General features: G+C 45.3%; 1 protein-coding gene across 1 annotated transcript in view; it reads left to right on the top strand.

The window, feature by feature from the left end:
- The window catches only part of Itpr1 (inositol 1,4,5-trisphosphate receptor type 1), a 323,135-nt gene that overhangs the window by 204,088 nt on the left and 95,114 nt on the right, over nt 1-23,933 (top strand). Inside the window, exons 41-44 of the mRNA XM_032905993.1 lie at nt 3,762-3,797; nt 4,873-4,920; nt 10,432-10,564; nt 12,506-12,696. Of these exons, the coding sequence (XP_032761884.1) occupies nt 3,762-3,797; nt 4,873-4,920; nt 10,432-10,564; nt 12,506-12,696 (408 nt within the window). The remainder of the gene's footprint in view (nt 1-3,761; nt 3,798-4,872; nt 4,921-10,431; nt 10,565-12,505; nt 12,697-23,933) is intronic.

The following is a 23,933-nucleotide window of genomic DNA, read 5'->3' as shown; positions in this document are numbered from 1 at the left end:
TTTTTAACTTATCTTTGTTTCTAAAAGCAGATGCAGTTAAAACGAGAATTGTATTTGTAGATTCGAATACTTAAAATCGTTCTTGTAAATGCTAAAAAAACCTCCATCTCTGGTTCGGTTTTCTTTAAAGCTTTCTTTTCTCTCAATGAAGGGGTTTCAAAGGCTGATAAAAATGTGCTTGCAAGCCCATTCAGTCTTGGTTTGTCTTCTTCTCCCGAGCTTACAAGTAGATTAAGAAGCAACCGAGTGCTGATTTAGGGGACCAGAAACAATAAATTGTTTTTGATGGACTGATATACCAATCTATCATACATGTCTTGACCTGTGCTCAACTTTTGCCAGACGGTCCATATCTGGGCATTATACTGAAGAGAAAATGATGGATGCCCAGGGGTCAGAGAGGATTCCTGTTAAGGACAGTAGAAAGCAAAGCCTACTGACAGACCACCACCCTGTGTGCTGGTCTGTGATAGAAACACATAGACGGACTGGACAGAGAGATGGGCAGGTGTGGGTGGATATCTTTTCTTTAAGAAGTTGAAGATGTGCAAGAGCAGATGTGCACCCCTCCATAAGAAGTCGGACACCTTGTGTCTATAAAGCAAGCTTGTGAGCATCTTCCAGGCACATGTCCCATCACTCGATTGACATCACAGTTGTGATACCTTGGTTACTGACCTCATCCAGCAAGGACATGGAGGGTGCAGAAACCTGAGTTACTGTTTAAATTATTCTGAGATATTTGCTGCTCATCTGAATCTTTGTTCCTATTAAGTTATCATTTGCTGAACATCTTTGAAAGTTCTGGGAAGGCTTTTAATCAAGGGATCAATATGGTGAAGCAGTCTGGGGCAATACTCGGCTTTCAAATTCATAACTAGTTGTGTTAATCACCCACTAACCAGCTGTGATTACAGAGGTATTAGCAGCCAGTACCAGGAGGGAGAAATACGACCTAGAATGTGTAGATCATAAAATGGTACTCCTTAAAGTGTTCACTAGAACATCGCCATTCAAGGAAAGTAATTAGTAATAATAGTAACTGCCGAGAAACTAAATTCATTTATCAAACCCTACTCTTTACTTATGTTGGAATCACATCTTATATTTATATAGCTGTTCTTGGGACATGTATGCTTCCCTTTTAGGCTTCTCAGAATTGTGGTTTACTTCCTCAAAAGCAGCTTATCCCCAGGGAACTGTGACTTCATTCACTGGGGCAGGAAGTGCTCTTGAAGATGAAGAAGGCGCGGGCTGTTGCTCGTGGTTCCTCGTCATATTCCTAGTTTGTCAGGGTCTCTGCCACGTCCAAAATTAAGTAGAACTTGGCTATGGGATTCTTAAAAATGGAGTTTACTGTCAATAGACCATTCATTATTTGATACTTCAGCTGGAAGGAATCCCAGTGATGCCCCCGTCTCTGTGAATACGTGAGAAGGTGGAAGCCTGAGGCGTTCTCTAGTGACCGAAAAAGCCTCACAAACTCCCTTGTCACATGACACTGGCCAGTGCTCTTGCTTTTCCATTGTAATCCACCAATACAAACTCGCTAAAACTTGTCCTTCTGAATACTAATTCACAATGCCTCAAAAAGCATCCTCAGGGAAAAACTAAAAAGGGTAGCTTTACTTTAACTTACTTTAAAGCAAGCACAGCAGTCTCCGACTTTGTGTTCTTTGTTTCCCTTAGCTATGGTTCTGGCAAGGGACTACACGGATAACAGCCTGTGCTCCTGCAGGAAACCCCTGCCTGTAATCCTTTCGTTGTCATGTAGAATGCACCTAAAGTACACGCCCAAGGGAGTGTGGCCAACTCTCTGCTGCTCCTGTGTCCATTTTGTGCCCAGGACAAAAACCAAAACTGTTTACATGGGGCTTTTTTGGTTTTTGTTTCTGTTTTTGTGGGGTTTTTTTGTTTTTTGGGGTTTTTTTGTGTGTGTGTGGGTGTGTTTTAGCGTAAAGTAGGAGGCAGACTGACCATAAGGGGATTGTGTTTACCATTTGGACACACAGCTCAGCTCTGATTTGATTTTCTTGCTGTGTTTTGTACTGACTTTTTCTCCCAAGAAGAGGTAGCACTGGACTCCCTCTGACAGGCGCTTTATCTAGACCTGACTGAACAGCCTACCACAAGTTCCTCACTACCCTTGGTCAAACAGTTTGCTCCCATTGTTCTTGCATTTTGCCTGTTGGGAAGTAAAAGAAAGACAATTTTTAAAATGACATGATAACAGCTTTCTCTTAAGGGTGTTTTGTCCACTGTGGTGATCCGATTACTAAAGTGGCCGCCTTTCGATGTGTGGAAGCTCCACGCCCACCCCAGGCCTCACAGGTTCAGTCTTCAGGACTGGCCTGCACTGCACAGCCACCTTCTGGCTTAAGGAGAGGTGCACAGTGCACAGTGGCAGAGGGCGACAGCAGAGGCCAAGGTCATATGGTCATAGCATGAGCCTTGGCTTCATTCCTTGGCTCCAGAACTGTACCTTGCACTACTCAGCCATGCTGCTGGAGCATGACTTGGGTCCAGGGCAGCCCACATAGATCTGACGGGTATGTCTGACATTGGTTCCCTGGTTCATGCACATGTCCTTTGCCAGACTTGGGGCACTATCTTTTATGGAGCAGGAGACTTCTAGCCACACCCTTTATACACACACACACACACACACACACACACACACACACACACACACACACGGGGTGGGGGGGTAACCCATGTGTCTGTCATCCTCTATGGGGTAGGAATTTTGAAATAGAGTTTGGGGTGTTTCCATGTCTGACAGGAATGATCCCAGGAAACCTATCTGTGACACCCTTAGAGGAGTCATGAGGTTAAAGCAATCATGCTCAAAATGCAGAAAATCATCTTGTCTCAGAGGTCGTGAAAGAGGATATGCCGTTCGAAAAGCCTCAGGCAAAGCCATCCTCGGGCGGCAGAGACAGGAGACAGCCTAAACCCATAGGAGGTATCGGTCCCAGGGGAGTGGCAATGAGGAGCTATGCCAGGCCCGAGCAGTACTGCTGTCTGTCCCCTTGGTCCATTGCTGTGCCTATAAAGGTTCTGTTTGGGCCACAGTACAACTACCCTTCTCATTGCCCAGCAGGACACCCATAACCAGTGGCTCTGCCATCTCACTGAGTTTTTCTTCCTGTTTTCTTCCTGCTATAACAATACCTCGCTAGAGCAGCTTAAGGTGGAAAAGGTTTACCTGTGGTCACAGTTTACATCCCACCATGGCTCAGAAGAGATTGGTTCTAGCTATGGCAAATGTTCCAGGTAACTGGTCACATTGTACCACGGTTCAGAAGTAGCGAAGATGAACGCTGGTGTTTAGCTGACTTCTTCCTTTCTCCCTGTTTACTCAGACTGAGACCCCAATCTGTGGGATGGTGCCACTCAGAGCTAGGGCAGGTCTTTTCTTCTCAGGTAAAGCTGGAAATGCCTTCCCAGATACCTAGAATATCTCCTGGGCGATCTGCAGTCTAGTCATGTTGATGGTAAAAATTAAAGTCATCGACATGATATTATTTTAGTTTCTGATTTTTAAACCTGTGTCTTTTATCAGTCATCTTTCCCACCACATTCCATTCACTTTAAAGTGGTTGGTCCTGCCCCGCCCCCTGTGACAGGTGATTCAGTGGAATCACCTGTCTGTGATCTTTCTCTCCGTGTTTCATCCTTCGGTGTCGGTCTGCAGACTTCTCTGTGGTCTATAAAATGCAAATGCCATGACTAACATGCTTCATTTTACTCCCAATTAGCTGCCACAGCCACCGGAAGCTGAGAACTCCACAGAGGTGTGTTGCCCACCTGTATTTGCAAAGATAGCAAATATGGGTGCTTCTGAGTTGTCCCAGTCCAGTGTGCGCATTGTCTTGATGGGCCATCCATTCTGATGTTGGGCAGGGGAGGGAAGAGTCTAGCGGCTTGGAACCTGATTGCTGCTGCTCTGTGGTAGAGGTCCTCTGAAAGTGAAGCCAGATTAAGCAAGCTCTGGTGACAGGATGCACCATTGGAGGGCCTCCCTCTTAACCCTTTCCAGTCTGGACATGAGAAAATCTGGAGATTTTCATCCTGCTGCTGTACAGAATTGACTTCAGATCCTGTGCAAAGATTATACACTTTCAAAAATCTAGACAAGACTCTATCGTTTTCCTAGAAACTAGTAAGAAAGTTGCACGAGGCCGCGCTTCTGCTCCATCCTTCAGTCACCAGCTACACTGGTTAGATGAAGGACTAGAGTTGATTCAAGTAAGATCAGAGATAAATTGTAGGAGCTCAAGCTGAAATGGAAGGTGCTTTATCGGAGGGAGCTCTATCGGGAGTGAGAAAAAGTAAACACAAACGTTAGAGCCCCTGAGGTGCAATGTGGATGCTTTCCCACGATCAGCCTAGCATATTCTAATCAGAGCTCTTCACTAGCAGTTTTGATTAGAATACTCATCTACTGGTGGGTTAGGAGAGCTGTGGTCTCATGTATGTGTCTGACCCATGCTGTATGTTTCAACGTCCTTATGCATGTGCTGTTCAGTACTGCATGTATGAATCACGAGGAGCTGCCCAGTTGAGTCTTGCTTTACATCCCCTTTTGGGTTAATACAACAGCATATCCTATAGGATTACCATTCATAATCTTTACAAAAAAAAAATTGGCTCAAAAGCTCATTTGAAACAGTGTTGTGGGAGGAAGGATTGGGACGATTGTTAAGCAGAATCTGAAGTCTTCATACCTTGGGGGAACCACAAAACAAATTCTTTGATGTAACCTTGACTGTATATGAGCTCACGATGTATTTTGTTTGTGACTGATGCTGAAGATGGTAGTGTTTCCTTAGTGCCATACTTAAAATGGAATTTCTGCACGCTTAGCAGGAGCTTGAACCAAGTCCACCCCTGAGGCAACTGGAAGACCATAAAAGGGTATGTAGCCTTGAGTCTCTCGTGTTGGGAGCTAATGACTGTAACTGCCCCCCCAACCCCAGCCACACAACTATGATTTAAAGACAGCTTCTGTTAGTATTGATATTGTCCAAACATGAATTGGCTTAGGACCAATTCATAGAGGTGAAACTAACTGGCAGCTCTGTTATCTACCTGAACAGAACTCTGCACAACCAAGCTGCCTACAGTAACCAAGTGAGTACTTCACACACTCCTTCCCTGAGACGATTCTCTGAATAGGTGATGGGAGACTTTGTGCTTCTGTAGTGACTAGTTACACCGCCCAGCTGTGAGAACGCTAACTTCCTCGTTTTCCCTTCAGCCAGTTTTTTACATGTGTGAGCATGTGTCCCAGCAGACACATGCAGCTTCTCATCATTGGCTAGTTAGTAGGTGCACAGCCCTCATAGTTGGCTATTGTTATTTAATGTTACACCTCAGCCTTTGGTGGGCAAGGGTAAGTAAGTCTGAGAACACTAGCAGCTACGTAAAGCCCCCCCAGATCAGGAAGGGGTTTGTAGTTTTTCATCCTTGGAGAAGGAACAGAATAAATGTATGTTTGCATAGATTCTTAGAAAAAGAATGCTGCCTAAGACAAAGAATTGATACTTTTTTTTTATAATACTGGCTGTGTGTTGTCAAATTTTCTAGAATATCATACATACACACACACACACACACACACACACACACACACACACAAACACACACACACGTATGCATGAACTGGTTGACCAGCATTGGTTTTTCACATTATCACTTCTGGAAGATAGCTAGGCATCTCGGTTTTCCGAGAAGTTATTCAGTATTATGTAAGACTTATATATATGCCCGTGTGTCAGTCTCGAACTACGTGTATGCTCTCCCAGTGGCAAGGCCTTTACCCCCATGTCACAGGTTAGGAAAGTTGAACCTCAGAGGTTTAACATATTGCTCAAGGTCACTTGGTTAGAAAATAAACAATCTTTGTAAAGACTGCTATGGGGTTCTGGTCATTTGTGTCATGGAGAGTTTATTTTTTGAGATAAACAGGTGAGGAACCTATGCCCTGTTCATATCCCAGCCCTTCACTTCCCCTGCCCCACCCTGCCCCACCCTGCCCCTCTGTCTCTCAGATTTCGTTCTGTTTTCCTGCCTTGACAGAGAATTAAGTTCTGTGATTTCTCCAGCTAAGGAATAGTTTCTAGGAAGTTTCCGTTTAGACCAAATGTAGAACAGGATGCCCCTATAACAGGCTGTAACCCTGCAGCTCACCGACTAGGGGCACGTTACACTCATATCCTTTCCTCTTTTTAATTAATTAATTTCCCAACTAGTGAAGAATTATCCTAGATCTTAGAAGTAACCAGCAAAGGTACCCAGTCCTCCTTCATGCCCTAAGCTGCTCGAGGGACTCAACATCAAATAACAAGTCTTTGGTATTAGAAGCAGATACAGTTCTCCTTTGCTAGCTATTAGCTGCCTAATTTGTATATTATTTCATGTCTCCTTGCCTTGGTTTCTTCCACTATACAATGATACTGGTCTCTATCCCTTTGTACCGTAACACTGAGCCCTGTACATACAGTGCTAAGCCCAGTGGCCGAAGTGTTTGAGAGGTTCACATTGTAGTTAGTTACCTTGCAGTTTGAAATGCTCGAGTGATTTTGTAGACAGCAGGGTTAAAAAACTGGGGTGTGTGTGTGTGTGTGTGTGTGTGTGTGTGTGTGTGTGTTATTCTTTTTGTTTGTTTTAATTCAGGTGGTGGTGTAAGTACTAAGACACGAGAGACTCAGAGTCTAAGAGGTGATCTTGCCTCAAGCATGAGTTCTTTTAGTGGCTGGAATCTGGGAACCCAGAAGGCTACCTCCATCTCTTTTGCAAGTGATGCATTGACTCTTGGGTACCGTGCTCAGCACATAGCTATATTATTATAGCTCAGCTCATTAGCCGCTGCTAGCCCGATAGCAGGATGGGGGGGAGCTCAGGACTGATGTGTGCCTGTTGTCATTATTTTAACATGACACTTACTGCTCTTTGACTTTCCGTTCTTCTCAGTCCTAGGTCATACTTATCATGTGTAGAATTTCTTAGCTGGAGACAAATATCTGATACTTGTTCTCATGCTCTAGATGCAAGGAGGGAAGCGAGAGTAGAGAAAAAACTATACTTCTACAGCCTGGTGCCAAAGCTGAAGTGACAATACTGGGGGAATCTCTGTTTTCTTCTTCACAGTCAGATGCTGGAGCCTGGTACCCCGAGAACAGCTTAGCGCTTACTGTTGAGTAATCCCAACCGAGATGATTAGGAAGGCTTTTCTCTGAGGAGTTTAACTTTTCCTAAATTAAAACAAAGGCTCAGAAAAACACTAGAGATTTCATAACTTTTAATAATGTTAATTCATGTTCCTCTCCTGTCCCCTTTTATCCATTCTCCTGTCTTTATTATATACAGAAAAGCAAAACAACGTTAACATATTATTTAAGAATAAGCCAAAACAATTCTACCCGTTCTTTTCTTTCTATATATTTACATTTTTCTGTGTGTGCATGAGTGCACACACACATGCACGCTCTCTCTCTCTCTCTCTCTCTCTCTCTCTCTCTCTCTCTCTCTCTCTCGATGGTGAGATTAATATATACCAAAGTTGTATAATAAGAATGGGGGAAATTTGTGGGTGGAATGTGTTCTAGGCCTCCCCTAATAATGAGCACATCTCATGATATTATGGGGGAAAATGTACCATTTGATGCATCTGTTGCTATGGTAACTGCTAGGGTTTTTCTGTCGAGGAGAGGCAGAATGCAAATGTGTAGTCCCTCTGTATCACTTGGGCATCCGGGCTGCATAAACACGGACTTCCTGTGCAGAGCCCACATGTTCCCTTCTTCTTCACCTTCTGCCTGACTGAGGGCAAACAGACCCCCCATGTTGCTGCGCCCCCTCCCCCCCAAATCAAGAGTTGGGAAGAAACGAACCCTGGGAGGTGAAAGCCTGAGCCCCCTGGTCTAAAGTGGAATGTGTGTCAGGCGTGCACTCTCGCTGGCCGCCTCCCACGGCTCATCTTTTGATTTGACTACCCAGTTCCGCTGTCTTCCTGACTCTGCTCCTGATGGCTACATAGAGCAGCGGAGAGCATGGTGGCAGATTGTAGGTCCCTTCACAGCTTCGAGGGATCGAATCAGAGGCTGCAGAGTGTTTGCTAAGGTTCTGCCTTCCCCCAGACTCTGTTCTCACTCAAACCAGTAGCATCCGGTTCTTTTTAAACGGATTATATTTAACCGTTCATTCAGTTCAGAGGTAACCTGTCTTCCCCATTTCTTTCTTCTCCGATATTTATTTCAAAGTAGTTTTCCCCCAGAGTCAGCTTTAATCCCCAGTTCGGGGAATGCTGATGGGCTTGTCCACGTCACCGGGATAGAGCAGCACTCAGGCTGCATCTTTATATCAAGATGGGATTTTTCCGAACAAAACAGCCCTGTACCAGAACGGTTTCTCCCTAGCAAGCATTTCATCTTGAGTGCTTTAAACATCGCGAGTGGCTTCCTGGCTGGAGACAGTCTTGACATTATGGACTTTCTGTTGGTCCAGGTAGGAATGAGTTTCCTAAGCAGACAGGAGAAAATGCTCTCCCGTTTTGGGGCAGGGGGATGAAGAAGGGAAAATAATGTTTCCGGTCCCCCTCCCCATTTCCTGCACATTCATGTAAAAATCAGCACCAAGCTTCCAGCACTTTCCCCTCTCATTGGTTTACTTCATCCATGTTTGTCCCTGTGGGGTCTGTCATAAATTAACAGAGGAGAGAAATGTGGCAGCGTAGCCCTGGTGATTGACAGACTTTTCCAGTTGGCAGGATCCAGGCTTCTGCCTTTTCCCTTTCTTTCTTCCCTGGTTGCCTGCTTCCCTCAGGACCCCCTCCCTCCCATCTGTCCCCCCCCCAGCTTGTTTCACAACCCTTCCCCCAGTCCCAGACCTATTCTCAGCACTTCTTAACAAATCTCTTTAAATTCTACTGACTCATGCTTCAGTTCCAGGTCTCCTCAGAACTCTTGACTATTTTAGAGACCTGCAACTTCTCAGCACCTCCCTCTGCTAGACTCCCCACGCCTCTCTCTCATGCCCTGGAGGGACTCCAGGCCTTACTACTTTGACCCTGAGGAACAGTCCCTGGGAAATGTACAGTTGGTGGTCCAGGACTCCCTTAGGGTTGGGATGGGAAAGCTGTTAGAGCTGAGAGAATGCTTGCCCCTGGATGCTGCATGCATCCTAGTGTTGCAGAACAAATCAGGTTGTTCTGTCAGAGCTGTAAGAAAGGGTCACCATGTCTACTCTCAGGGGAGCGGGGGGGGGGTTGTCCATGATTACCTTTTTAAACTTTTTGTTAGGAAAACCTTGAAATATGCATTAAAGAATAGGAAGAGTTTGGGAAACTAGCTATAACTCAGTTTCAGCTATCAGCGCCTGTTCATTCTTACCTCTCTCAGCTCTTCCTTATTTCTCTTTTTCTTGTGTTACTTTTAAGCAAATCATGGTGGTTCTTCGTCCATATTGCTTATTTGCAATCAGCACGTTTGATATCTCTCCCTCATCCAGCATTTCTCACCTCCAACCATAAAAGTATTTCCATTGCTGCTTCATAACCGTCATGTTGTTACTGCTGCGTAAGCCTCTGTGTCTTCCAATGGTCTTAAATGACCCCCGTGAAAGGGTCATTCAACCCCGAAAGGGGTCACAACCCAGAGGTTTTGATCTACCACCCATTTCCTGTATCATCCTTCTGTCCTCACCATGTGTCCCCATCAGCCATCTTGGTAAGAAAGGCTGCTGTCAGCTGTCTTATCAGCTTACACCCTTACTGTAAGATTTTATTATCTTCTCGGGCCAGGCGTCATGCCACAGACCTTTAGCCCCAACCCCTGGGAAGTAGACAAAAACACCAGAATTCAAGATAATCCTCGGCTAGAGAGTGAGTTTAAAGCCACCCTTTTGCTAGACACTGCCTCAAATATCATTCTCCTTCTGCACATCCTCGGGAATAAACCCTGTGCCTGAAGTAGCGTTTTTGGGGGGTTTTTTGTTTTTGTTTTTTTTTTTTTATACTGCTATGTGGAAGCTGACCTGTAAAATTTGCAGTTTGCCCAAATTTTATCAGCTTAACCCAAAGGGCTTTTCGTTTGTTTTCTGTTGCTGTTAGTTGCCCCTCAGAATTACTGTTCTGTCTTTATCATCCTGTGAGAGGGTCCTTCAGAATTGAATAGTGCAGATTGCCACCAGTTCTTGAAAACAAAAATAAAACATGTTCTGTTCCCTGAGAACATACTAGAAGTTGACTTCAAAGTTTCTTAAATGTTTTTTATTAATCTTTTTTTTCCCCCACTGCGTGAATCACGGTTGAATATACCTGAATACCCCTGTGTATGTGTGTGGGTTTTTTTTTCTCTTAATTTAAACATTAATAACTCAATTATGCTTTAAATTTGAAACCTGATTTCATTATCCTATTCGAATTAGGGTGAGGCACTCCGGCAAATTTTGGTCAACCGTTACTATGGAAACATCAGACCTTCAGGAAGAAGAGAGAGCCTTACCAGCTTTGGCAATGGTCCACTATCACCAGGAGGACCCAGCAAGCCTGGGGGAGGAGGTAGGCTTTGTGCTGTGCTGATGAGCATCCTGTGTGAACTGAGCGTGTCACAAGTAGCTGTCTGCTTTTTGCTTGACAGATTGAAACTTAGGTGCATTTGTATTGGCAGTTTTTTGGGTTTCTTTGTTTTTGCATTTGTTTCTCTTTGTTGTCGTAACTTCTTTTGACTTTGATCTGTTTGCTATGTGAACGTGCATATTTCCATGCATGTATGTTTTGCACACATCCTTTGCCTCCCTTTCCCATGCTGTGACCCTCTTGGTGAGACTCAGATGATGTGGAAAGCCAGATTTCACTGTCTCTTGTCCCCCCGCTCGTTAGGAGTTGTGCTTACCCATAAACTGATGAGGATAATGGCGGCCAAGGTGGTGAAAGCTAGCATTGATTATGTGCCTGCCGAATGCTCTGAGGGCTTTTCCAAACACTCTTCAAGTTACCCCTTTACATGACAATTATTAGTTTTAGCACAGTTTAACAGAAAAACAAAGGTCTATTTCAAGCCACGCACACACACACGTACACACACACACCACAAAGTTCAAACCATATATGTCGAACCATGTATATTTGCCCAGTGCTCAAGACACAGAAGTGACTTGTGAGATATAATTTTGGAGTTGTGGTTGTGGAGCAGATTCAGATCCTTAGAAAGTTCCATGCAAAACATATTGTTTGGGTGAATGAGATGGCTCTGTAATTAAGCACTTATCACACTAGTAGAGGACCCAATTTATTTAGTTCCTAACATTCCTGGTGGATCATAGCCATCTGTAACTCCAGTTCCAGGGGATCCAGTACACTCTTCAAACATCTTAAGGCACAAGGCACTCTTGTTTGCAATTAAGAAGTACACTCAGGTAAAACCCTCATATACAGAAAATAAAATACATCTAATTTTTCTTATAATCCTAGTATTATTAATCCTAGCACCTTGTGGTTAGGAGAAATGTTTAGCTTTCCTCCGATGAAAACTTGGAGTTTGTCTGTCCGACTCATAGAACTTGCCAGGCTTCAACGGTGATGTAGTTCTTGGACACTTCAGAGATGCAACGCAGCTTTTCAAACCCCAAATACCCCATGGTTCTGGTAGAACCATTTCTCATGTGACAGCTCAAAACTGTTTCTCTGTATTATCTGGGGTGGGTTTTTGACAGATACATGAGGAAATGGAAGAGACTCCAGTATGGGCTGCCTTACATCTCTGGCAGAGGACACACAGGTATTATGGCCACAGTGAGAGCAGCAGTTCTGTTGTTTTGCATTCTGAAGTTAATCAGTCCATTTTCTATGTTTTACTGTTCCAGTTACTGCTAATAATAACTGAAGGCGTGTTCTTAAATGTGAACTTTCCAAAAATAACCAGAAACCGTCCCGCTGAGTGCCATGGTCCCTTTCCCCTTCCCTGTCTCCATCTTGTCTGAAGTGCTGTGAAGCCGGAGACTTCATTCGTCCACCCCTCCCCCATGCCCAGCTCGTGTCTTCATGCCAAGCGCTGCCTTAATACTTTGATAGAATGAATGAATGATGTCAGAGAATGAGTTGGTTAGAAGGCTGGTGGTGACTGTTTTAGGTGAAGCTTTCCCAGGAGGAGTCTTCAGAGACATTTCCTTTTGATTTGACTCTTAGTAATTATGCCCCCAGTCATCATATTTGAAGATACCGTATTGGCTGAATGGCTCTGGGTCACTAGATGAAAACGTATCCATTTCCTTTCATTTTGTCTACCTGAATTCAGTCCCATCCTTGCCACTTGTAAGTTTAGGTGTCCTGAGACAAACACCTTCACCTCTTGGTTAATAATCAGCATTTTTCTCTGGGCTCACCGAGAGGGTTAAAGGAAATAATGTGACCATTTAGAGCACGAAGGGTCGGCACTTAGTGAATATGCAGATCACTAATAGTTTTCAGCGTCTGAATCTGAGTTATGTTCTGCCTTTCCAGGGGGAGGTCCTGGGTCCGGCTCCACAAGCCGGGGTGAGATGAGCCTGGCTGAGGTTCAATGTCATCTCGACAAGGAGGGCGCCTCCAATCTGGTCATCGACCTCATAATGAATGCATCCAGCGACCGAGTATTCCACGAAAGCATTCTCCTGGCCATCGCACTTCTGGAAGGAGGCAACACCACCATCCAGGTAGGAAGCTGGTGTGGCAGCTGATGCGGGACCCTGGTTCTGAGGGCCTGGTCCCCAGGCTGAGCCTTGGTCTCCTGAGGGAGAGCTCATTTTCCTCATGCTATGACTGTTCTGAGTTTTCAGGTGTACTTCAAAGGTGTATGTGCGTTTGAGGTGTAGCGTAGGTGTGCTGAAATGTGTGTCAAATGGATGACTAAAGTCTGGTTATAGTCTCTATTCAGGAATACAGATGCTCTTGTCATTAGAGGCGCAGAAGAGTGTTCAGACTTACGTTATTTAGAAAATCTAAAGTGTTTACCCATCCGGAGGCTCTGTAAATACTGTTGACGATAAACTCTATCTTTAAACTGAAAGTTCAATGAAAGCAAATGACTGAATGACGTTTTTTTGTTGGCTGCACATGGTATGTATTTTTAAATAATATTCAACATACTAATGTTATTATTAAAATAATATTTAAACAACATTAATTTTTGGCAAATGTCCTTGAACAGACCATTAACAAAAGGCTTGCTCCCTTTCTGTGTATGTGCGCCTATATGAGTTTATGTACATAATGTGCATGCAGGTGCACACAGCAGCCAGAAGAGGGCAGCAGATCCCTTTGAACTGGAGTTACACTTGTGAGTTCCAGGATCTGAACCTGGGTCCTCTATAAAAAGTCTTCTCTTTCCAGCCCCACAGAGTTCATTTAAAGGAACCTCTGTGTGTGTGTGTGTGTGTGTGTGTGTGTGTGTGTGTGTGTGTGTGTGTGTGTGTGTGTGTTTTTTTACAATTTTTTTCCATACAAGCGGCTTTTTTCTTTTTAATTTTTCTGTCCTCTTAGAATCTTACTGGGTTGTCCAGGTTGACCCTTACCTCCTGGCTTCAGATAATTCTTTTGCCTCATCTTTCCTAGTAGCAGAATTACAGGTACAATCATGATACCATGCTAAACTAGAAAGGACGTTTAAAATGATTCTGTTTATTTTAAAAGTTGTGTATTTATGAGATGTGTCTATACAGTAGGCTGGCCTGGAATTCACTCCATAGACCAGACTTGTGATGATCCTCCTGCCTCGGTCTCCTTAGTTTTGAGCCCTTTAAACCATTTTTAAAATCTTTCTTTCAGTGTGAGCTTACTGAATGAGGCCTTTCTTTGGACGTATGTACCTGTGAACACAGACACACACCTTTTGATCCAAACTTCATTCCTATAATAGAAGGTTTTCCCCTTTGTCTGTATTTGACCTGATACTCTCTCAGCCTTACATTTGAATTCAGAACAGAGTCTCGTATCTTCCTATATCAGAAGAGGTTGTTTCTCCCTAAGAAAAGATGTGTCTGGGCCAAGACACTGACTTAGCAATCACAGCACGGGTTAGGGGTTGGACTTTAGCCTCTGCTCGCTCTTCCAGCCTGGAACCTGTGCCTTGCGTAACCCACGGCAGGGGCCCTTCTTTCTGGCCTCCAATCCCTACTTGGTCCAACACACACTTCGAAGTTTCTTCTTATGCACAGAGATTTGTGGCCGTGACTTACTCACCCGTGCTAGTGGCAAAGTCTCCTGCTTGTCTGAGCCGTCACGTGCACACCTGAGTTTGTGAGTCATGATAGAGACTGGTGTTGAGTGCTATCTGGGTGTGAGAATGGCTGCATTTATGGGTCCTTCCCTTTGTTGGGATACACTCCCTGCAAGCGCTCTATGCATAGGGTCAGTTCTCTGTGTTAGCATGGTAGGAGTGTTAACCTGCTCCTGGTCTTGGATCGCCTGTGGCCAGATCAATTGTTCAAAATAGCCACTTGGCCAGACAAATGTTCTACCAGCTGAACTACATGCCCAGCCACCTCCCAATGTTTTTATAAAAGCTTTGCTAAAGGAAGAAATCTAAGAATTTCAGAGGTCAGTCTCCAGAAAGGAAAAAGGGAAAAAAAAATGGAATGTCTAGCAAGGATGGAGGAGACATGTTCATTCACAGGAAGCTACATGTCAAGAGGAGCTTATAGCTTCCCAGTGAAAAGGGGAACCACTTGTTGACAAAGATAATAAGGTGATATCTCTAGATGATAGATAGATAGATAGATAGATAGATAGATAGATAGATAGATAGATAGATAGATAGATAGATAGGCAGGCAGGCAGGAAGGCAGACAGACAGACAGATTGATCAATATAAAGTGTTAAAGAGTTTGTGAAAAGTTTTCTGGTTACCTGTGCTTTCAAGGATGGACATAAGATTGCAAGGTAAAAACTAAATGTGAGGTCACAGGGGAAGACCGGCTAACAAGGCCCAGAGGGACGTGAACAGGGATTGGATCTCCAAGACTGAAGAGCACTGTGTAAGAGAGGGGAGAGAGCCCAGATGAAATTTATATTCGATTTATATGAGAAGCAGTGTACCCCTCTAAGGGGGCCTCAAAACTATCACTTAAGACTCTGAAGTCTGTCATCAGAGGGCAGATAAGAGACAGTAATTCAGTTAATCTGCTGGCTGGGCATCGTGGTACACGACCTTTAATACCATCACTTGGGAGGCAGAGGCAGACAGATTTCTATGAGATCAAGGCCTGCCTAATCTACCTAGTGAGTGCCAGGACGGCCAGGGCTCTGTATTGACAGACACTCTGTCTCAAAAACAAGAACAACAACAACAAAAATCAGTTTGCTGTAATCCCAGTGCACGGGAAGTAGATGAGGGAGTGGGGAGAATTCAAGACAAGCCACTCCTCCACAACAAGTTTAAGGCCATGAGACCCGTCCTCAGTAAAACGTGCTAGGACTGTAGCTCAGTGGTGGAACACTTAACTCACATGCGCAAGGCTCTGGGTTCAGTCCTCGTCACTGAGGAGGAAAACAAAAAGACACAAATTTGCTAAGTAGCAAATATGTAGTATTAACAAATCTAGTGTCCTAATGCCTAGCATTGATAACGCATAGGACTGATGCATAGCTCGTGGATTGATACAGGTAATGAAATGGCAGCTTGTATGAGAGCTGTAAAAACTGAGATTGTCTTTTCTGCTGTTGCCACGGAAACAAAAATAAATGTGTGTGTAAGAGTATGTGTGGATGGGTGGCTTTGCTTCCCTCTAGTAAGTTAAGTCCTGTCTATATGGCCTCACAAGAACATGTTGCATACCTTAAGTGTACTCAGTGAAGTTTATTTCTTGGAAAGGGTAAATAGTAATGATTTGGGGCTGAGGTAGTAAGCACTCTACCTCCTGATGACTCCAATAACAACAATACTAGCTAGGGAGAGGATTTCTAGGGGACACAAGGGAAGCCACTGCATGACAGGAAAACATTCTGTATCTTTGTGTAGGTGGCAGTTACGTGATTGTATACACGGTTACACACTGAGCCCTACACTTAAACTAGGTGTATTTTAGTAAGTGATAAAAGAGGGGAGGTTAAGAGAGAGCCCAGGCCTTGTGGGACCCTGATGCAAGAGAGGAGTAGACTACCAATGGGTGACACCATCTGCTGAGGCCAAGCCTGGACTTGAGACAGAGCTGGCTAACTGAGTCCTGCAGAGGAGAGGGCAGACGTCCCAGCTGTCTCTGGAGACTTCCTGTCCTAGGAATGAGTAGATGCTCTGAGCCGCCACGGGTGAGGGAATAAGGAAGCGTGGGGCGGCTCACAGGGATGAGACTGCCAGCTCCCAAGGCTCACTGCTGAGGTGGAATCTGGGGTTCTGGCAAGACGCCCTGTTTCTCATAGCATCCGTCCTGACAGTGATGGCGAGGCAGACAGAAGCTGTTTTTCCTTCCAGTTCTTTATCTTATTCAGGAATTATGAATATTAGCTCCATGTTGTCACACACTCATGACTCACGTGCTTTGGCGGAAGATGAGATGTTGCGATGAGTTCTGGTCAGCCACTCTTGAGAGAAGCACTTTCTTTCTCTCCTTCTCTAGGGAACCAGGACAGTGATGAGTAAAGGGACTGGGTGTGGATAAGCTGTGGGCTTTGCCAGTGTATATGGACATGGCCTTCAGGCTGTAGCTTATGCTCCCTCTGCCTCACCCCATTCTGTGACATCCGGGGGGCCCAGTGTGACCCACTGTGTGGTATCAGGCCTATGGTTCCAGGAACTGTTCTAGCATGGAGTTGACTTGGGAGATCCCCACTCTGCCCCAAGCTTCTCTTTTCTCTGGAGTAAAAGATTTAGAGCTAGAGTTGTGTCTGGGACCAGCTGAGGACAGGAACCCTAAAGCCCCAGGGAGGGTGACTCAGAGTTTGGTCTTGCTGGAGAGAGGCTGGTTCAAAGTAGTAAGTGACCAGCTGGGAGGTGAGTCTGCCTGCAGTTAGGACTGAAGTGGCGGCTCTTAATGATTGCCGAAATAAATGCTGTGATCCACGAAAGGCAGGGTCATCCTAACTGGAACTCACTGCCCATTACCACTTCCTGTTCCGGGTGACGTGCACGCTCTCATGAAGGACAGCGTGCTGTGGTCAGATGGGTTTCCTGAGCTTTGTTTTTGCCAGTGACATGTTGTGGGAAGGACGATGGACAGGCACAGGCAGGGCTGTTTTAGGCTTACGATTACAGTGCCGCTCACCCCCTCTCAGACTCTTCTACCTCCTTTACATGAGAGGCAAAAGGAAAGTAGCTTTCAAATCCTGTATTGTGTGAGGTTCAACATCTGTCTTTCAGTTCACACTCCCCTGTCTATCGTGCGAACAAACAGACAGGGACTTCTGGACTCTCGCAGCTTTTGATCAAGGCTTTCCTTTTTTTGTTTTAAGTAGTATTAGTTGTTTAGTTATTTCCTTAGGGAGTCCATTTCTGAAGTCATCTTTAAGTTGTGAGAATAACTATTGAAAATAGTAACGATTGGACAAGTCAGCCATAGTCCATGCGTGCGACGGGAACCGAGCGATGAAAATTAGCTAAGCTGGTGGTCAGGCAGTAGCCTGGGTCCATCTCACACACTAGGCTGAAGGAGAGAAGTCAGTGAGTCTACAGACAGCAACATACCTTTAAGTTTTCTCTATCTGGTTCCTTGGAAGGACAAATAGTGATGGAGACCGGACCAGCTCTCACAGTCAGGGGTCACGGGAGAGTTTGGTCAAGTGTAGGAGCACAGGGGAGTATTTGGGACATGGAGGTATTGTGTGCCTTCCTTTCCTGGGACTCACGCAACTTTTTATGCGTGTGAAAATCCATCCAACGTAATACCCAAAGAGCCAGATTGGTAGCATATGGCAATTTTAAAAATTAAGAGAAGTAAAAAAGATAGGCCTCAGACCAAGGGCCACAGCTAACTAAGCATTTAGCTTGGTGTCCTAGGTTTCTTCTGTAGGATTCCCATCCCTTCACAGTGTCTCATTTAAGTCTCTCAGCTCCCCACTGAGGTATGCACACATGAACTCTCTGTTCTGAAAGATGAAATACACGCAAGGAAGTGATGGGTCAGAGGTGCAGTTAAACCTCCCTTGCCATCCATCTTTCCTATCTATCACTGATTAACCCCTTCAGATCCCAGTAGTCAGTCGACAGCAGTCCCACACATGCTTCTGTGGGCTGAAGCTCAGCTAGGTGACTCTTTCAGGCCATGTGGTCTTGACTGCGGCTGAATTCGTCAGGAAGACCTGGAGTAGAGTCATTAGCATGGCCACTTGTTGGGCTGTGGGAGTTGGTTCTCAGCCTGAGCTGGAGTGTATTGGTTCTCGTATGTGGGGGGCTTCCTACCACATGGTGGCCGGGTTCTTAGAGAAGTGCTCGAAGCAATAGAAGTTGAAGTTGCCCATTGTTTTCCCCCACTAAGGTTTATTTTTATTTTTAATGTTGTGTGTAATTGTGTGAATCTGTGTATGAGTCTGTCCACGTTTAACCTGTCCATAGGTAGATTCAGAGTCCAGAACAGGGATGGGGTCCTCCAGAGATGTAGTTACCATGTGAGATACCAACCACGGGTCCTGGCATTGATCTTCGGGAAGAACAGTGAGCAGTGTTAACCACTGAGCCATGGCCCTGGCTCCTGTCTGTCTCCTACCACCACCCAGCTGTCCATCCTCTTAATGCCTGGGCTAAGAATTGAGGATGGCTCACCTCCTACCTTCTACCCATGAAGCAATGCAGCTGCAGAAGGCCTCAACCTGCCACTGGGAGGAGAGCGTGTAGAAGGAAGAACAAGGGCATTGGTAGGGCTGCCCGGGAACCAGTCCGTTCTCCTTCAGTTATAATTGATTGTGCACACCAGCATGGGTCAGTCAAAGCCAAGAACTTTGAGTGCAAGGAAGGACAGTACTCTAGCCTCTGGAATTGAGTGTAATTTTTCCTTGGAAGTACAGTCCCTTCTTTGTAAAAAGTGTTGACACACATCCATTCCCTCTGGATGGAGTGTGAAAACCATCTTGTCTTGAGGATCAGGCCGCTGGGGAGCTTAACTCTCCAGAAATCCTGGATTTAATAGGCCAGATTGTCAAAAGATTCAGCCCATAGGAAACCAGAACCAATAGCAGAGGAATACTTTCAGCACTCTTGTCCTGAAACCCCCATCACTGACCTCTCAGCACCCGGATTCCTGAAAAAATGCCAGAAGCCAGGTTTTGACTGTCCTGGTTGTGGCATAATCGACTTGGAGGAACCCCATCCCCAAGGCTTTCAGAATCTTTTTTCCCTTCCAAGGCTTCTCTAATGATGGTAATCCTTCTGTCTGGAGTCTTCAAAGCAGCTCTGTTTACAGGAGTCTGAAGACGGTGGCACAAGCCTTGCGCTTTCTGGATGGGTGACACGCTTGTCAGGCAGTGGGAGATCAGGCTTATCCTGAGGACCGCTCGCTTCCTGCTGCTTTGTCTCCGATCCAGCGCCAACCCCCAGAAGAAATATTTCCTCTCTGCTTGATGTTTTGTCGCAAGTGGGAAACTATAAAATAAGCATTTGCTTATGAATTAATTTCTGGCACACACAGCACTCAGTAAGCCTCATGGTGCTGTATATCCGTCCTTCACGTCCGTGCCAACTTCTGTGTTCCTTCCTACTAAGATGTTCCCACCAGCACCCGGGGGAAGTTCCCTTCATTTCCTCTTCCCTGCAGGGGACAGGGGTTGTCCTTACCTGGAGAGTGGAGGAAGAAAATCTGTCTGTGAACTTCCATGGCTTTAAACTTTTTAAAGCTAATGCAGATGTTTGGAGAGGCTATGGGTTTATCTAACTATAGAGCATTCCGTAGCAAACTAAGGGAATTTTTTTTTTCCCTCTTGGAATACTTGCCTCCAGTTGCAGAAGCACAGTGATTTTCATATATCAAGTGGCTGCCCACGGCTATTCCTCTGCCAAGGTCTGGGTTACAGACACACCCGATGAAAGTTTTCCCTTCTGCACGTACACAGCTAGAGGTGGAAAATATGAGATACACTCAATCCAGAAACTAGGCTGTGAGTTCAACTGAAAAGAGAGAGTTCCCTGATTCACGGAGCCTTTCCCTGACCACTTTTGAAGGTTGGGTTGAGAAATGAGTCCCAGCCGATGTGGCATATGACATCGTACTCTTCCTGGGCCTATCACTGCAGAGCACAGTGTGGGAGGAACACCTCTCTTTGGCTGTCTGCGACCCCCTGCCCCCCCCCAACATCAGAGAGATAGAGGCATGTAGGTGAATAGTGTGATTTGACTCTCTGGTAACAAACAGAAGGCCAGCTTGTAGGGAGATCAGCCCCAGTTTGATAGGGCAGTCACCCTGAGGAGGAGGAAAAGTCTGCTGTGTGGGGAGTTACATGTAAATGGGTGTTGTTTTTGGCAGGGGGTTAGATATGAGTCACTTTCAAGTGGTGTTTTCTAACCTCAGGTTTTATCCATGTGGAAAGAAATGAGCTAACCCCAGAATCAGGGGCTGTTCTCCCCCCACCATGTAGGGACTTATAAATGGTTGTTGGCATTAAGACCAATAAAGGCAGTGACATCTCCAGGGGTCATCCCTCCCCATCCCCAGGACTGGGCCTACCAGTCGGCACAGAGGGATCTGAACAGTGAGGCCACTTACGCCACTGTTCTGATCTGAACACATCTAGGGTCCACTTCTCACTCCTGGCCCTCCTTTGAAAAGCAATGCATAAATATCCAGAGATTTGGGAGAGAGCCTTGAAAGAGAGACCTGTCATACAAAGGGCTCTGGCCTCCCGAGTGGGACATTGTCAGCCTTTAGTGACTTTGAATTTGAAACTCAATTTCTCTTCCATCATGGGGATTGGAAAACAAAGACCATTGTGGAACCCTCCAGAAGATGAAACCAAGAGCAAGAGGTGAAAGTGCTTGACCCAAGAAATGCCCTTTCTTCAGGCCTCCAGCAAAAGTCCCTTAACCTTTCCCTGCCTAGTTGCTCACCTGGAGAGCAAGCTGGTGACAGGTGCTGCCTCTCAGGGCCTCTGTTGAGTCCCAGAAAGTGCCTTGTGTGGCATTCAGCTCCTCTAAGCTCTTAACACATCTGGGTATTAGTTTCTATTGTTTCATGAAGTTTCTTGTCATTTAAAGACAGGCTTCATTTATTGGCCTTGATTTCTGTCAAAATTTTCTCTAGTGTTTGTTTGTTTGTTTCTATGAAGTGGTTTATCACCCAGAGAGGCCCGTGGGATGTTCTGTTTTCTCTGTCACATTCCGTCTACTTAAACCTTTCTGGCTGTATGTTTAAGATGATTTTGAACATCTAGAAAGTTTGGAAATATGAATGCCTTTGGTGTATAACTTCTTATGCTGGTAGCCATACCAGATGAGCAGAGGACAGCCCAGTCTGTCCTTCTCCCCGGTTCGCCTTTTCTCTTCCTCTACTGCCTTTGACTGTGAGTGTATTGTCCTCCCATCCTTCTCCAGGAAACCAGCGCATCGCTGAACAAAAGTCCTTTGGATTATTGGCCTAAATCCTGGTCTCATAGAAAACCATAATTTAAGACTAGTTACCGTAGGGGCTGGAGAGATGGCTCCGTGATAAAAGTGCTGTTAGGTAAGCATGAGTTCTCATGACAGTAGTCGCAAATGTTCCTGTTACCCTAGCACTGTGGGGAGCAGAACCAGGAGTGTCTCTGCGGCTTGACGGTCAACATCAAGCTCTAGGCTTAATGGGCGGCTGTCAAAGGAACAAAGCGGAGGTTGATACAAAAGGATGCCTAATGCCCTTCTCCAGCTTCCATATATGTGTGAAATACACAGCAGTTGCCACGCTCAGGCACACCAAACTGACCTAACTTCCCAGCAAAGAAAAATGTGAATTCTCAGAGCTCCATTCTGGTTGTCAGCGAGTCTGCCCGAGGGGCAACCTTTGGCAGTGCGTGTGTCTAAAAGCACTCAATTTTGCTGTTAAGGGCAAGACACTGCTTTAAGAATCGCCAGGCGTCTTCATCCGAGACTGACTCTTCCATTATTAGGAAGAAGCCAGCTCATGGGGATAGTACTCTAGAGATCCTGGAGACCTGATATTGTTCTTTCCTGAGTGGCAAAGTCCCACTACAGACAGAAGAGGGTTTTATGTATATCAGTTCTTCTGGCCATCCACAAAGAAAAACTAAAAGGAGAGAAAGGATAAAGAGCAGAGTCCTGGTCTCCTCCCCTCCTAGAGGCAGGACTAGAGTTCTAAGACCCGACATCTGAAGGAGCACTCTTGCCGTCTCTGAATGGCTAAAGAGCAGCAAATTAAAATGCCAGAGAATGGGCTGGAGAGATGGGTCAGCAGTTAAGAACACTGGCTGCTCTTCCAGAGGCCCATGGCAGCTTACAACCATCTATAACTCCTGTTCTGGATGACTTAACACCCTCTTCTGGTCTCTGTGGTCACAGCACCCCTCTGGTACACAGACCTACAAGCAGGCAAGACATCCATTAACATAAAATAAAAATGAAGCTAAGGAAGGTGTCAGAGAATACTTCATTTAGAAGTTGAGCCTCTGTTTCCTTTCGTCTCCTGGATCACAGCAGGTCCAGACTTCCTTCCTATATCTTATTCCACTTCTAGGTCATCTGCACTTGTCCTTGTGACTTCTGAACACGCAGTACAAATTGAGGCCAGATTCTCCTCCTTACAGTATGCTTTGGGGTTGGCAAGCAATGGCCCAAGGACCACCTCTAACCAAGTGTCCATGTTTGTATAAAGTTTTATTGGAACACAGCTGTCCTTCAAGTGTCCTTCATGGCTGCTTGCACTCACAGGGGCAGAGCTGAGCACTTGGAATAAGACAGTAAACCCTTGTCATGCCGTCTTTTAGAAAATCATTTGCCAACCCTGTGCTTACTTGATTGTTATTGCTGAATAATAAGCCATACAGTGGAAAGAGGCATGGATTTTACTCCTTTGTTCTAAGTTTGTCCATACCCCAGGACTGGCAATTATAAGTTTTAGATGTCTGACATTTATCAGATATCTGAAGTCCCAAGATATTGTAGCCACTTAGCTAACAAAAGGAAACTCAGGGTACTGAGTATCTTCTCTGTCTATCCATCCATCCAGTCATCCATCCATCCAGCCTACCTTCCTTCCTTTTGGAAGTGGGTTCAGGTTGGATTTATTTTTAGAACTATTTCTTTCCTTCAGACAATATCCCCTTTCCCTTTATAATTATCCACCTCTACTGACTGCCTTTTATCCTAGTTCCAGAAGGCAGGGTACAGCATTCATACTTCAGGGAAGTATCCATGTGGCTTAAAGTCTAGATACCTGAGCTTCCAGACTTGTGATCTGTGGGCCTTCTCTGACCATTCAACCTAAGGGCATCCCACTTTTAAGGTTAGTCACTTCCTTGTGGCGTTATGGTCTGCTGTTTCTGTGCTTCTCCCAGAGGTTCTCCCAGAGGAAAAGGCAGGGCTTCCTAAAGGCTCATGGTTACCTTTGAGATACCTGAACTGTTGGGACCTTGTCTCCCATCTGTCTCCTCCTCCCACGTACTTCCTGCATGATTCCATTCATTCCCGGGGCATCCAGCCAGCACTTATGCCAACAGCTCCCGAAGTTGTAGCTCTTGGCCCCATCTCTATACCAGTTTCTAGATCTCTGCTCAAGTCTCTTTAGAGCATCTTTACCTCACTTAACTCTTAGTTAGAGGACCCCAGTCAGGCTGCCATCTACTCTCTTCTCCTCCATGCCATTTGTATGCCAAGAGTCATACACGTTGCCCATGAGTCATCTCCACCAAGCCCCCAGCCACCTAAGCTAGCACCCATAAAGTTGTCAATTCTTTTTCTTTGTTATTGTTGGTCACAGATCAGTCCTGTGCCTATTTGACCTTCCAGTAGTTTTCGGCCAGGATTCAGTTACGACTTCCATTCAGC

The sequence above is a fragment of the Rattus rattus genome, chromosome 6 (genome assembly GCF_011064425.1).
Source record: "Rattus rattus isolate New Zealand chromosome 6, Rrattus_CSIRO_v1, whole genome shotgun sequence".
NCBI lineage: Eukaryota > Metazoa > Chordata > Mammalia > Rodentia > Muridae > Rattus > Rattus rattus.
This window is presented reverse-complemented; position numbering and strand designations above follow the sequence as displayed.